At 34.5% G+C, this 14,041-nt stretch overlaps 1 protein-coding gene across 1 annotated transcript in view; it reads left to right on the top strand.

Annotated features, from left to right (window-relative positions):
• Positions 1-14,041, top strand: part of ERBB4 (erb-b2 receptor tyrosine kinase 4) — a 1,133,324-nt gene that overhangs the window by 814,046 nt on the left and 305,237 nt on the right. Inside the window, exons 6-9 of the mRNA XM_047773400.1 lie at positions 1,678-1,796; positions 4,569-4,710; positions 8,381-8,494; positions 8,614-8,740. Coding sequence (XP_047629356.1) covers positions 1,678-1,796; positions 4,569-4,710; positions 8,381-8,494; positions 8,614-8,740 — 502 coding nt within the window. The remainder of the gene's footprint in view (positions 1-1,677; positions 1,797-4,568; positions 4,711-8,380; positions 8,495-8,613; positions 8,741-14,041) is intronic.

Here is a 14,041-nt window from a genome sequence, read left to right as displayed (position 1 = left end):
GAGAGATGCCAGTAGAAATAGAAACAGTGGTCAATTGATGGAGGATTGTATTCCTCGCTAAGGAGTTACGCATTAGTACATAGATGGTAAGTGAACTTCATACTGTGAAACAACACTGATTTATCTGTAGTGGCTTATGTTTTCAAGTCATTACTTTTAGAGTGGCATAGAGGATTATTCGTGATAGGAAATGCCTTTAGAAGGCTATGTACTAATTTAGAGGTAAGTTTCAGAACAGAGAGGAGAGACGAGGTACAGTAATGAAAACTATCTATTGCTAGTACGTGGGATTTTTATTAGGTATGAGAAGTGAGGGTGAGGGGAAAGAAGAAATCGTTGAGCTACTGGATGTATGGTGCTGTCATTACTGAGATAAGGGAACAAATAAGAGAGATATACTTGATGGTGAAGATGGGAAAGTGATACATGCCATTTTGTATATCTAAATGGGAACTTTTATGCACAGCAAGAAATGCATGTTGCATCTCAATTGACAATTCAAATCTGGATCTAATGTCATCTACCTATAGTGACTATGCAAATAGGGGATGAATGATTCCATCCAGGCATATGGGCCTTTAGCCCAAAGAAAATTGCTCTGGGCAATACTAATATTAAAGGAGCAGTGACTTGCTATAGTACAAGTTGAAGGAAGCTTTGAAGACCTCAAAGAGGTGGGAAGAAATAAGGTTGAAGTGGAAATGCAGACGCCCAGAAATGATGTGCTACACATATGCTGCAAAATTTGTTTTTCTAAATACTTCAAAAAATCTCATTGGAATAAGTGTTACAAGCAGAAATGTATCACTCAATGCTATAAATTCAATGTACAGACTATAGCTTTAATTTTACTGAAATATAATTTGGTATGATGCTCCCAGCTTGGCTTAAAGCATGTTAAAAGACTAATAGAAGTTTTTGTCTTATTTACTATGAATGTAACTCCCTCCCTTCCTACTTCCTTTTTTCCTTCTCTCCTCCTTTCCTTCCTCCCTCCCTTTTCTTCCTTCCTTGCTTCCATCCAGGGTGTTGCTCTATTCCTTACACAGGTTTCTCTTTTTGATAGAAATTTCACCTAAATCTCAGGAATAGAAAGAATTATGCTACTACAGATCTGTCTACCTATCTATTTATCTGTAACCTATCCATCTTTCTATCATTCTATCATCTAACTATATATCTATATATTGTTCTATCTATCTAGGAATAATATAAGATATAATGTGAATCATGTAAAAGTTTATGTTTATCTGATTGCATTGACTGCTAAAAATCTTAGACTCATTTTTGGGGACACCTTATCCCATAGGACCTCCCTGTGCGCATGGTAAATTGACTTCGCTGTTAATTCCATCTTTCACAACCTGCCAAAATACCTCTTTCAGCTAGTTTAATTTTGAATCTTTCCTGCTAAGTTGTGGGATTTTTGCAAGGCATTTCAAGTATTTGCTGAAATAAGAAAGAATATAGAAACAAAATAATGTATTAATTTTGAAGTGTTTTGTGCAGTAATTTTGATCAGTTGCAGACTTCATTCAGTAAATGTTTACTGAACTGAGTCACTGGTGGATTGAGTAAATTGTTACTCCAGGCTCAGCTTTTCTCAGCTACTCCAAATCACCTTAGAACTTCCCTTGGTAGCTGACTTTGATGAGGCTCTATCTCTGTCTTCTGTAGTAACAAGGACAGTTTGTGCAGAACAATGTGATGGCAGATGCTACGGGCCCTATGTCAGTGACTGCTGTCATCGAGAGTGTGCTGGAGGCTGCTCAGGACCTAAGGACACCGACTGCTTTGTAAGTCTGCTAGCTCTTCTTTCATTCTCCTTCCTGCCCTTCCTCCCTTCCTGGTTTGATCCAAGCACATGGACTCTTCATATGCCAAGATGAGATCAAATTTACCATTTTAGGGTCAAGAAAAACACTCTGCCTTCCTAGCGGTAATGCCGTCCCAGGGTGGCTATTGATTTACTAGGATTGTTCTGTTCTACTAAATGAATTATGTCTTTCTGATATAATATTGCAAGTGAGGTTTATTGAAGAAAATGAAGGAGAATGTATGAGATATCTTTTAAAAAGGTAACAGTCTCCTTCCAGAACTTATACTGATCACCTATTTATGTGGCATCATTGAATCTTCTGAGTGGGGGCACTTGTGTTTTATTTCTCAAATATAAATTTCAAGACAAAAACAGATAAATTTATGAATTTAACTGCTTTTCGGTTTATATTGTTTACAAGCTAATATTATTCAAAACTTATAAGATTTACAAATGTATGCTTCAAGCAATTTATATGATCATCTGTGTGGTTTTTATTTTAGAAGAGGACACTTTTAGTTCCTCAAAATTAACATTTATAGCTTATTGGGGACACATTTTAATTACATTTTGATATCCCTGATAAAATTCTTTCTGTTCTTTTGAATAGATGCAAACAATTCCATGAGCTATAGTTGACACAGTTTCATATACACACAGAGCATTAGTTTCATTTTAAGCCAAAAAAAATCATAAAATAAGAAATTATTTTTGATGGTAATAAGGAACATAGGAATTTATTTTTTGTTTCGATTTCTCAAATTCTCAGGGGATACAGATATATGTAGAACTGAATTACATTTTTCAAAATTGGTACTAAATTCTTGAAATAAGCAAAATACAAAGTATAGCTCTTATGATTTAGTTATGCAGTAAGTTTTTACTTTTCTTAATATCACAAGAAACTCAATTTGTCTATCCTAATACCAGAGTGAAACAAAGTTTGCATTGCAGAAATGAGTAAGAAGGAAGAAGTAGGAAGAAATATGTTAAAAATATAAGGTAGATGCTCAGCAGATATTAACTTGACACTCTTTCCCTTGCCTGTCACCAGACATGGGATAGAAGCTTGATCTGCAGAATGCTGAAACACCCTTGTGTTGTGTTGGCAATTACAAGAGAGTGAAAAACCAACAATGAACACCAATGATAACCATTAACTCTTAGAAGCTTTAACATTAAGTTCTAATATTTAGAAGTTTTTCACTGCATTCTTTTTTTTCATGGTTCCATTATTACAATAAGCAGAGTGGTGAGTGAGCTTCTGATTTTTCCTTTCATTGCATTTATGAAATGGTCCAGTGATTCCACCTTGGCATCTGGTACAGAATGTCCAAGAATGCCAGACCAAGGTCTTGGTGTAAGTTATGTTGTTTTGTATGCTGTCTGGAAGGTAAACTTATTTGATTCCTTTGGCTTATGTCCCTTTTGTTGCCAATCAATCTGTATACACCACTGTCTAAAATACATTAGTAAAGCAATTATGAGGACATATGAAGTTTTATAGCCATAAATTAAAGCTTACTGAGTTTTCTGGATTGGTTTTTAATAGATTCTTCCTGGAAAGTGTCATCTTAGTGAATAATATATCATCAGTGAGTCTCATTCTGATTATGCATCTTGTAGACCATCATCAGGGAATTGTCATGTTTGTGATAAAGTGCTTGCTAAAACAACAATTGATTAAGAAAATGTTTGGAGGAAACAGAATAAATTAGTGCTTATTAATAACTATATATACAGTTTATGGTGATATGTAAAATATAGCTTGAGTTCACATTAGCCTGCCTTCCAAGGCTTAAATTATTCCCATGAAGGTTTGATTTTTTAATTAACGTAATTAGTTCATCCACTCTTTTCCTATTCACATGTTTTTATGTACTTAAACATATGTTCTATTTTTATATAAAATACCAAACTCTCAGGTATTACATTTATTTCTAATTATTCTCAAATGCATTTAAATGTATTTGCAAGTTGAGATCTCAATATAAATATGTGAGTCAGAGAAACATATTTACTTGAACTTGGTAACTTTTAGTAAATGATGTGATATTATGAAAAAGGTCATGTGAGTGTGTCATATTTTAAAATTATGGGCTAAGTATAGCTACATCTTTACATTTTGGCATTACAGCCCCTACATTTACACTTGACTAGTCACCTGCCAGCACCTTTTCTTTAAATCCCATTTGAATGGCCATCACAATGTTTTCTCATTATGCAATGGTGATGAATAAAACTATACCGTGGTGACACTATACCATGTCACTTAAGGCACTGACCTCCCCAAATACCAGATTTAAGGAAAGTCTAGCCTAAACAATTGAGGTTTAGTTGCGAGTACCAGACTTTTAAGACTCAGCATAAACCCTTTGAATATGTGAGCCCTTTGAATACGTGACTTAAATACATTTTTACTGTTATCTAACTTTAATCATTTCAACCAATTCTCAGTTTAGACTTTTTTAGTGAATAGATACCAAATAGTATGAACATCAGTAGGTATAGATTCAGTATATTATTGAACATTAAAAAAAAATTTGTTAAACTGAGAAGTACAAAACTAATATGAACTTAAAAAATAAGCCCTAAAAACAAGAAAAATATCAGAATTTCCAGTTTTTAGGAAATTGATCCATGCTACGTTAAGAACACAACCTTCTCACAAAACTGTTGTAATAGCGTCCCTTTAACGGGTATTTTGAAGGTTATTTTTAAAATGAAGTGATTATTTTCTATGTTGTAGGCCTGCATGAATTTCAATGACAGTGGAGCATGTGTTACTCAGTGTCCACAAACTTTTGTCTACAATCCAACCACCTTTCAGCTGGAGCATAACTTCAATGCAAAATACACCTATGGAGCATTTTGCGTCAAGAAGTGCCCACGTAAGTAACAGGATAAGAATAACCAAATTATTTAGCTCATCATTTTAAAGCAAGGAATTTCATGTAAATTTGATGTAATCTGAAACTTGAGACAATGTCATGAGTAACTTGTGTTTGGGTACTATCACTACCATTTCACAAATAAGGGAATTAGGGTTTTAAAACATGAAGCGATTGGTCAAAATCTTAGCAAATCAGCAGCATGTTTGAGGTTAGAGTCCAGTGTCATTTATTGACTTCTAAACTCATTATTTTCACTATATCTCAGTCTTTTTTGTACATACTTTTCCTCAGAAAAGTGATTAAGTGACAGCAAGCTGTGTAATGAATGAGGTCTCCTAGTAATAATGAATTTTTACCTAAACTTATTTCCTATTACTTATTTGTAATAGAATATATAGCATTGTTCTTTTAATATCAAATCCATTCTTAATAACAACATAAGGGCATGTTAAGGCATCTTTATCAAATGGATAACATCCTGTGGATCCAAAGTGATCAGCTTTATCAAGAATAGTATATGTCTTGGTATTAGAGTCAGTTTCTTTGCTTAGAGAAACCCATGAGACATTTCTTCAATGTTTTACTGAGTGGAAGGCTGAAAAAAAAATGCTACGTTTGTCCACACATTCAACATTCTATAGCACATAAATTTACCATTTTTACAGTTTGGTTTTTGTTAGGTTTTTTTTTTTTTTTTTGCTTTGTATTCATGATGGAGTAGGAAATATAAGGGATGTGGGATTAGAGTGGTCTTGATTATAGTTTTGCCTACCTATTAGTTGTGTGATTTTAAATGAACTGTTTGTTTTTCTATTCCCTCCTCTTTAAAATATGGAAAATTTTATGTACCCTCTCTCTTCCAGAATCATTATAAGGCTGAAAGGTCTAGGGAATAAGTTTCAGAGGAAAAGTATATGAAAGCAAGTCTTTGTGACAATTATGATTTAGCCGTTACTATTAAATGTTTTTATATTGGTTAAAAGAATAATCATATATTTAACTTGGATCTGAATTACCATTTTAAAATCACTGACACAATGATTCTAAGATAGTAGTGATTTTTCCATTTTAAACACTTTAATATCCAAACATATTTTTTATCTAATAACCTCTAAAATAACCTTATATTTTACTGTCTACTATCCTTAAAACATAGGGTTGGAAATTATTTTAGAATGGGTCTACATGATGATTTGTTTTCTTTTCTTAGACAAATGCCCTTCCATTCTACTACTTTCAGATCATGGTGCCTTGACCCCAAAATAGACTAAACCTTGCTCTTTTGAGATTTTTATCATTTTCCTTTTTATTCAGGTCCTGAGGTTGAGGTCCAGGGCTTGATTTGGAGTGGAAGACCAGAAAAATCTGAGCTATAAAATTTACTTTTCTTTGTAATATCCTTTATTACTGGCTTATCTGAGGTCTCTCAACTCTTTTAAGTTATGGCAAGAGGCTAAATACTGAGAACTATTTTTGAAACTACATACCTAGTTAAAACAGATATGGCAACTCATAAACTTCCTTTTGGGGATTAGTTTAGGTCTATCCAATTACATACTAATTTAAAACATTTCATTGTTTACCTATGTAAAATTCAAAACTTTAATGGACCTTACTTATAAGACATGGTTTACTAAACTATAGCTATCCTGGAAAAACAAAGACACTTAGTTTCTAAATATTGGCCTACAATTCCTAATTCAGAATTCTGAAATTCAATCACTTTAAACAATAAATTTTTTTAAAACATATTTGACAGCAAAATCTGAAGCCAACTGATATGAAGATATTTATAATTTTTATTTCACTTAGCCTAAATTGCTGCAAAAAATGTGGAAGTGTTTGAATATAAGGTATTCCTAAAGACTTTACAAAAGGGATTATTATACCTTTGCAGATTGGGTTCCTGTGAAACAGAGACTACTGTTCTTAAGAAGTAGTCTCAGAGTCAAGACCCATAGGAGAAGGAAGGGAAGTGGGATCAGGCTGTGATGCAGTCTCAGCAGTGTCTCTTTTATGGTAGATGCCTTCTAGTGAATTTTAACTTAGATACAAAAATCTTCACCCTTTGTGCCCACTCCCATGGATTCATATATATCCCAGACTCCCTTCAATTCCAATTCCAGATTTTCCAGTATTTCATCTCCCAGAGAAAGCCACTGCTCATGAGTTTATATTCATTCTAAATTCATGTTTATCCCATTCAAAGCAAAGTGTCCTTTGCACTACCTAGAACTATGCCTATTGGTAGGATGTTTCCTTCCCACTATCTTTCAGGTCCACTCCTGAGTGAGCCTGCAAAACAAGTTTCATCCATTTTTCAGCTGCTTTCACCCACATACCAGGCTTAGTTTTTGTCCCTCTCTATCAGCTTGTCATTAGTGCCCTCTCTTTGACCCTCTGTAGCCATAGGTCGGAGCTTAGTGAAAGGTGCCAGCAAAATGGGGATAACATGTGATCTAGGTCACCTGCTTATGCAGTTTACTTGAGCCTCTGACACAGCTCATATCAATCCCAAATGTACTGCTTTCATCTTACAGGGGATTGCTATTGGACCTGCTCAACACAATAATGCCATTTTTTTAAAAAATAAAACCTTGTTTATTAAGGGCTTTTCTGGCTGTAAGGTCAGTCAATGACCCTTAGTTAGGTACTCTATCTCTAAGGACCCAGAAGCATGTCAGGAATTGTTTGTTAAATAGGGTATAATTCCTAACGGTCGCTGATGTGATTTTCCCTGATGTGGAGTTATGGAACTTGTTATTTTCACACTAGAGATACTTCTGATATCATAGAGCCTCTTGGGTTTTGTGACGCAACTGGCAGAATTGCTTGCACCCCAGCCTGGACATTTGCTATATGCCTTTCCTGCTCTGGGCCCCCTTTAAGGCCTTCAAGACCACTGGATATTGGGCAAGAAGCAGTATTTCCAGATATGGAAGGTTACTGCTTTCAAAACCCAAAGTGGTCTAGCAGGTATTGTGTTTTCCCTTTATTGTGGGAGGCTTTATATGCAATAATTTGTTCTTTTTTGAGGAGGGAATATTCTGGCGTATTCCAGACCACTGGACTCCTAAACATTTCACCAATGTGTCAGATAATTAGATGTTCCTGGTTTATTTAGTACACCTTTCCTAAAGCAGTGCCCTTTCACATTTCATTTTGTTTCTTCATATCAAACTATGGGACAGATTCTATGGTATTGAAAGATGAACACATTTTAAACATTTCCTTCTGGTTATGAAGTGCACTTTCTTGATCCAAGGCAGTTTAACTTCAGCTTCATTTGTGCTTCATGTAACTGGAATTATTTTTAGACTTCCAACTTGCATCATGACATGAAATGAAGTGGAACTATTGAAAAACACAAAGTAAATGTCATGCAGTTTCCTAAGTCTATAAAGAAATTCACTATCTTGGGGGCAATTCAGTATGTACAGCAGTCGTCAAGCAAATACTAGCTGTTGTTCATATGCACTGCACTTGGATTTGAATGTAGATGTTCGTAGATGCTATTTCAGGTTGAGATATTTAGATAAAGAGTTGTTTTAGGGAAAGAAACATACATGCTATCAATAAGGGTGATCATTTTTAAACTCTAAAATATCTAATTTTAAACTCTTTTGCTGAACACCAACATTATTCCTAATTTTACCTCTTTTATTAGATAACTTCGTGGTTGATTCCAGTTCTTGTGTGCGTGCCTGCCCTAGTTCCAAGATGGAAGTGGAAGAAAATGGGATTAAAATGTGTAAACCTTGCACTGATATCTGCCCAAAAGGTGAAGTTTTTTTATTATTATTATTATGACAAAAGAGTAATTTATTTTAGGAAAATGCAATAATTTATTGACTAAATTTATTTTTCTCAACTCCCTGACTGTGAATCTTGTTTCTACAGCTTGTGATGGCATTGGCACAGGATCATTGATGTCAGCTCAGACTGTGGATTCTAGTAACATTGACAAATTCATAAACTGCACCAAAATCAATGGGAATTTGATCTTCCTTGTCACTGGTATTCATGGGTCAGTATTACATTTTTATTGAAAATTATTTTACCAAGTGTAGGCAAAGCTTAAGAGAGTCTTTAGCTTTGTCTGTTGGGTTCCTATTGACATTGAAATTTCCTCCATCATGTTTTTCATAGGATCTTCCCCAATAATCTTCAACAAAATACAATGCCAGATTTCACCAGCAGTGACTTTAACCATACTTCAGGGATCCATTCAGCCTATGAGTTTGCTGACTGCTTAGAGTTAAAATATAGATTATGTATAAGCTAAGTTATATTTGCCGGACAGTCTCCTCAAATCCATAGATTTTAGTAAGCTCGACATATTTTTTTTAGATGTGTTAAGGCAGCATTATCAGTGGGTGAGTTGGGGAGTTCCATTCAAATTCTTAACTGATTAGTTCAAGATAACATAAATTAGTATTTTTTAAAAAATATATCTCACAGAAAACAAATCAGTAAGTTGAAATTCTGAGCTTTCAGATATTTTCTTGGCTCCGATGCATCTTTTTCTCTTTTTGATTAGGTTGGGAAGTTAGTATTATTAATTTAGCAATATAACTTGTAACATTTTCTGGGCTCCTTCATTACAAAACCACCTGCTGGTTTTAACTGGGAAAATAACCAAGTTTGTATTCTTTCAATTCCAATAAAAACATCACTGTTTTTAGTTAATATTTTATCTATTTGCTTATATCACTACTTAATCCCTAAATATTAGTGCTACAGGCTACAGATAAAAATATCACTCACATATTTCAATTCAAAAGATTACTCTAAACATATACCACATCTAGAAGCAAAACAATTTAACACATTATGAATAAATGTGTCAAATAGGAATAGCAAGAGAAATAAAACAAAGCATTTCTTTCCAATCAAATAAATTAATGTAAATCCTATTACATAAAGTATTTCTTTACTCAGAACGTAGCTTTTAATATGGATCTATGCCAGAAATTGTAATAGTATGTATGTAGTTTTTGCCCCAGATATATTATATTTGGTCTAAGAGGTGTTTTTGTTGTTGTTGTTTTCTTGTTTTGTTTATTTTAAAAATAAAGTCAATAATTTTAATTTCTCTTTTAAAAATATATGGACTTGATTACTCTTAGCTTAAATTCCTACATGATTACTTACTATCTTTTGGAATTAGGTAATATTAGCCATTATGAGATGGGACATATTCAGTCAAATTCACCATAGTCCCCACTGGCCCTCTGCATCCATTTACACTGCTCTCTTTGCTTTTGGCCCCATTGATTAGGAGGCTTGGGCCAATATTTAGCTACATCTATATAATTTAATACATATGTGACATTCAATACATATAAGACATTTAATACATATGTGACACCTGTATAATTTAATACGCATATAACATATAGTAAAACAATATATTCACATTTTAGCTATTTTTAAAACAAAATTATCATCATGAATGAAAGATCATATTATGTTTTCACAGTCTTCTAAGAAATATAAAGACATAGCCCCTTGATTCACATTGGTGGCTTCCACTTTGATATAATAAATGATTTGGCCTCAAGTCCGTAAGTGTGGGGAAAGATTTGAAAACATTGTCTTATGAATTGCTTTAAATTTTATTAAAATCAGGCTCAATATCCATCATGTTTACATTCAGCATCTTAATACATCCTTTTTAATTCTGAAATTAAAATTCTAGGGAATAGAGCCTACCCCCCTCTTATATATATACAGATATATATATATATATATATCTGTATATATATATATATAAGAAATTAGTAAAGTCATATTAAATAGTAAAGTCATATTAAATAGACTATGTATTATAGGGAATAACTAACCAGCCATCTTGTTATATGACAAGAAGCAACATGACTACAGAATTACACACAGGGTGGGATCAACTATGAAGTTTGTGGTTGTGAGATCCTAAACTGGGTGGTGTATTTTAAGGTGGTTCAAGACATGGGGCAGTCCTTTGCTATGAAAGGCATTTAACTTGGTTTGGGATTATTACTAAAAGCCTATACTGTCCCTCAATCTGAAACAACTCTACAAACACCCCAGCTTCCCAGCTCGATGATAGTACTGCCCGTTGAGAACCCACTGCAAGAATTTTATGATAGTAGAAGGATTATAAACCAACAAAAGTGACCTACTAATGGTTAATCTTCTTATAGACAAACCATGGCTGGAAAGATTTGAAAATGACCTGGCCTAGTGCAGTTCAGAATATTTACTCTTGGTTCATTATGGAATGCATTACTCAAAACTGAATTGATACTAATTATAAAATGATTTTTACATTGTCTCATTCACCTAGGGCCTGAGAATAGGGAAATATTAATAAATACATACAAAAAAAGGAAAGTAGATGTTTAAAGGTGCAAAAATAGATTGCACAACAGGGGCTATACATTCACAAGTTTGTGAACAGAGTCATTACAAAACAAATCCAGACTTTCAAGGAGAACACTAGAGTGAAAAATGACTTACAGAAAATCAACTCACATGGATTAGAAATAGAAAGGTAAACCAAGTTTCTCTTAAAAATAACTGATTTTCTACTTGAGTAACTTCATCCAGACTAGACTGGAGCCTAATTTGAGGCTCCACTGTGGACAGTCTGCATTGAGGTGTATGGCATCCATGGCAAGCAGGGCCTTCTACTGTAAAGGTTGAGAAATGGATTAATAATGAATGACAAAGTAACAACAACAACAAAACTAACCCCCCAAAAAATGAAAGTTAAAAAAAAAGCAAAAGGAAAAGGTGGTTCAAGAGGAAAATATCAATAATTCTATTTCATACCTAGTTTATAGCACAGTACATAGTGCAGTATATATTATTTCACGGATTATTGGAAACAAAATAAAGTCAAAGTTATTTAAAATGGCAGTATTTACTTTATGATAAATCATACTTCCTACTTCAGAAAACTATTATTTGTCCTTAGTTATAGCACTTAAATTTAACATTGTAATTGCTATTATTATGTTTCAAGTATAATATATAAAGCATTTTCCAGGATTAAAATGTATGTTAAATATATGTTTTGTTCCTCATTTCTAGTCTCATGTCAACATGAAACATATTCTGAAGGGTTTCTTTCACTCTCATCTTAGGAAAATATTAGTATAAAGTTGATTGAGTAGGTCTTAGACGTCTCAATGTCTTAGATACCTAGTATGGGCATTTGTGTATTCCTGTCTGTAATATGTGTATACAGACAGAGAGAGATTTTAAGGGTGAATAGTACAAGACATTATAAACAAAGATTTTAATAAATTAACAAAATGTTTTACTTCACTTAATTCCCCTTACTCTCAATTTTCTACTAATTTTTAATAGGATGCATGTTTTGCTTAAAAGAAATAGGGTGAGTTCCCATTGTAGCATAGTGAAAATGAGTCTGCCTAGTACCCATGAGGCTGCAGGTTCAATCCCTGGCCTCACTCAGTACATCAGGGATCCAGTGTTGCTCTGGCTGTGGCGTGAGGGTGGCAGCTATAGCTCTGATTCGACCCCTAGTATTTCTTTAATAGAAAGGCAAAATCCTTTTTTTATTATTGTTATTTTTTTTATTTTGCTTTTTAGGGCCGCACACATGGCATATGGAGGTTCCCAGACTAGGGGTCTATTTGGAGCTGCAGCTGCTGGCCTATGCCACAGCCACAGCAATGCCAGATCTGAGCCGCATCTGCGACCTACACCACAGCCCATGGCAACGCCAGATCCTTAACCCAATGAGCGATGCCAGGGATGGAACCTGCAACCTCATGATTCCTAGTCAGATTCCTTTCCACTGTGCCATGACGGGAACTCCCAAAATCCTTTGTATTATCTATTAAAATATCATACTTTAAAAAAAAATTCTTCCAAAATAAATTTACTATCAAGTTGTCAATTAAAATGTTAACAGATAAAAGAACTCAGGAAAGTTAAATATGTTCCATCTATAGCACGATACTGCCACTGCTGGAAATAAACAAGGCACTCTTATTTCCTTATTTAGAATGAGAACCACAGACAAAATTCAGTGTTTAAAGGTTATCCATAGGATCCCCTTTTGTATCTTCTCATGTCATAAAATGTTCATGTGCATAGTATGAGAGGAATAAAATGCTTACCAAATAAGCACGTCCCTGCTGTGTCACAGTGAGACACTAACAAGAAATCTCTTAGATGATCGACAAATGATAATAGGCAATGGAAAACAGATAACAAGTTTGGTGAAACAATAAAGTGATTTAAATGGAAGTATAAAAATAGGTTTCTTGCTCAATATCCTGAGTTTTATTTTGGACAGGACAATGGCAGGACAGACATAACTGTTCTTTTTCATGGCCCTGAATTTAGCTAGGAAAATTCTTGATTTTAAAATACTATGGATTTCAAGTGGCTGCAGGATGAAACTCCCTAGGGTTACTTTGAAGTTGTAGAGGTGGTCTGTCAACTTACTTTATGGGAGTTCTGAATCTCTGAAATTAAGTATATAAAAAGTCTATGGTCCATTGGGCTTCATGTGAACAGACCGGGATTCATTTTATTCCTGGCAACCTGGCAGTGTTTTTTTGTTTTTTTTGTTTTGTTTTGTTTGTTTGTTTTTTGGCTTTTTGCTATTTCTTTGGGCCGCTCCCGCGGCATATGGAGGTTCTGAGGCTAGGGGTCTAATCGGAGCTGTAGCCACCGGCCTACGCCAGAGCCACAGCAACGCGGGATCCGAGCCACATCTGCAACCTACACCACAGCTCATGGCAACGCCGGATCGTTAACCCACTGAGCAAGGGCAGGGACCGAACCCTCAACCTCTTGGTTCCTAGTCGGATTCGTTAACCACTGCGCCACGACAGGAACTGCTGGCAGTGTTTTAAGTGAAGATTTGGACTGACCCTGTTATGCTGTGCTTGCTCGGCCTGGCAGTGTTTTAAGTAAAGATTTGGACTGACCCTGTTATGGCATGCTTGCTCGGAACTGTTGAGTGTTTCTCAACAAAGAGAGCATATTTGATTATATGACTAGAACTGTTCTAGATACTGCTTTTCATCAAAGAACAAATGTTCCAAGTGTATTCTACTACTACAGAGCTGATATTTCCTCTGCATGCAAAAGTCTTTGTACATTAAAAAATGATAGCAATAAGAATTTTCCCACATGGTGAACCTAATTTTGTGACTTCATATTCACCAAAAGTATAGATATTCATTCTCTATATCTTCAGCTACAAATAGAGTTTGCCAGAATGTTTAAATTAGTCTTTTAAGTTTTTGAAAGGTATTCATGTCACATTGAGGAAATTCTTAATTACATGTGAAATACAGGG

This window comes from Phacochoerus africanus, chromosome 3 (assembly GCF_016906955.1).
Source record: "Phacochoerus africanus isolate WHEZ1 chromosome 3, ROS_Pafr_v1, whole genome shotgun sequence".
In the NCBI taxonomy this organism is placed as follows: domain Eukaryota; kingdom Metazoa; phylum Chordata; class Mammalia; order Artiodactyla; family Suidae; genus Phacochoerus; species Phacochoerus africanus.
This window is presented reverse-complemented; position numbering and strand designations above follow the sequence as displayed.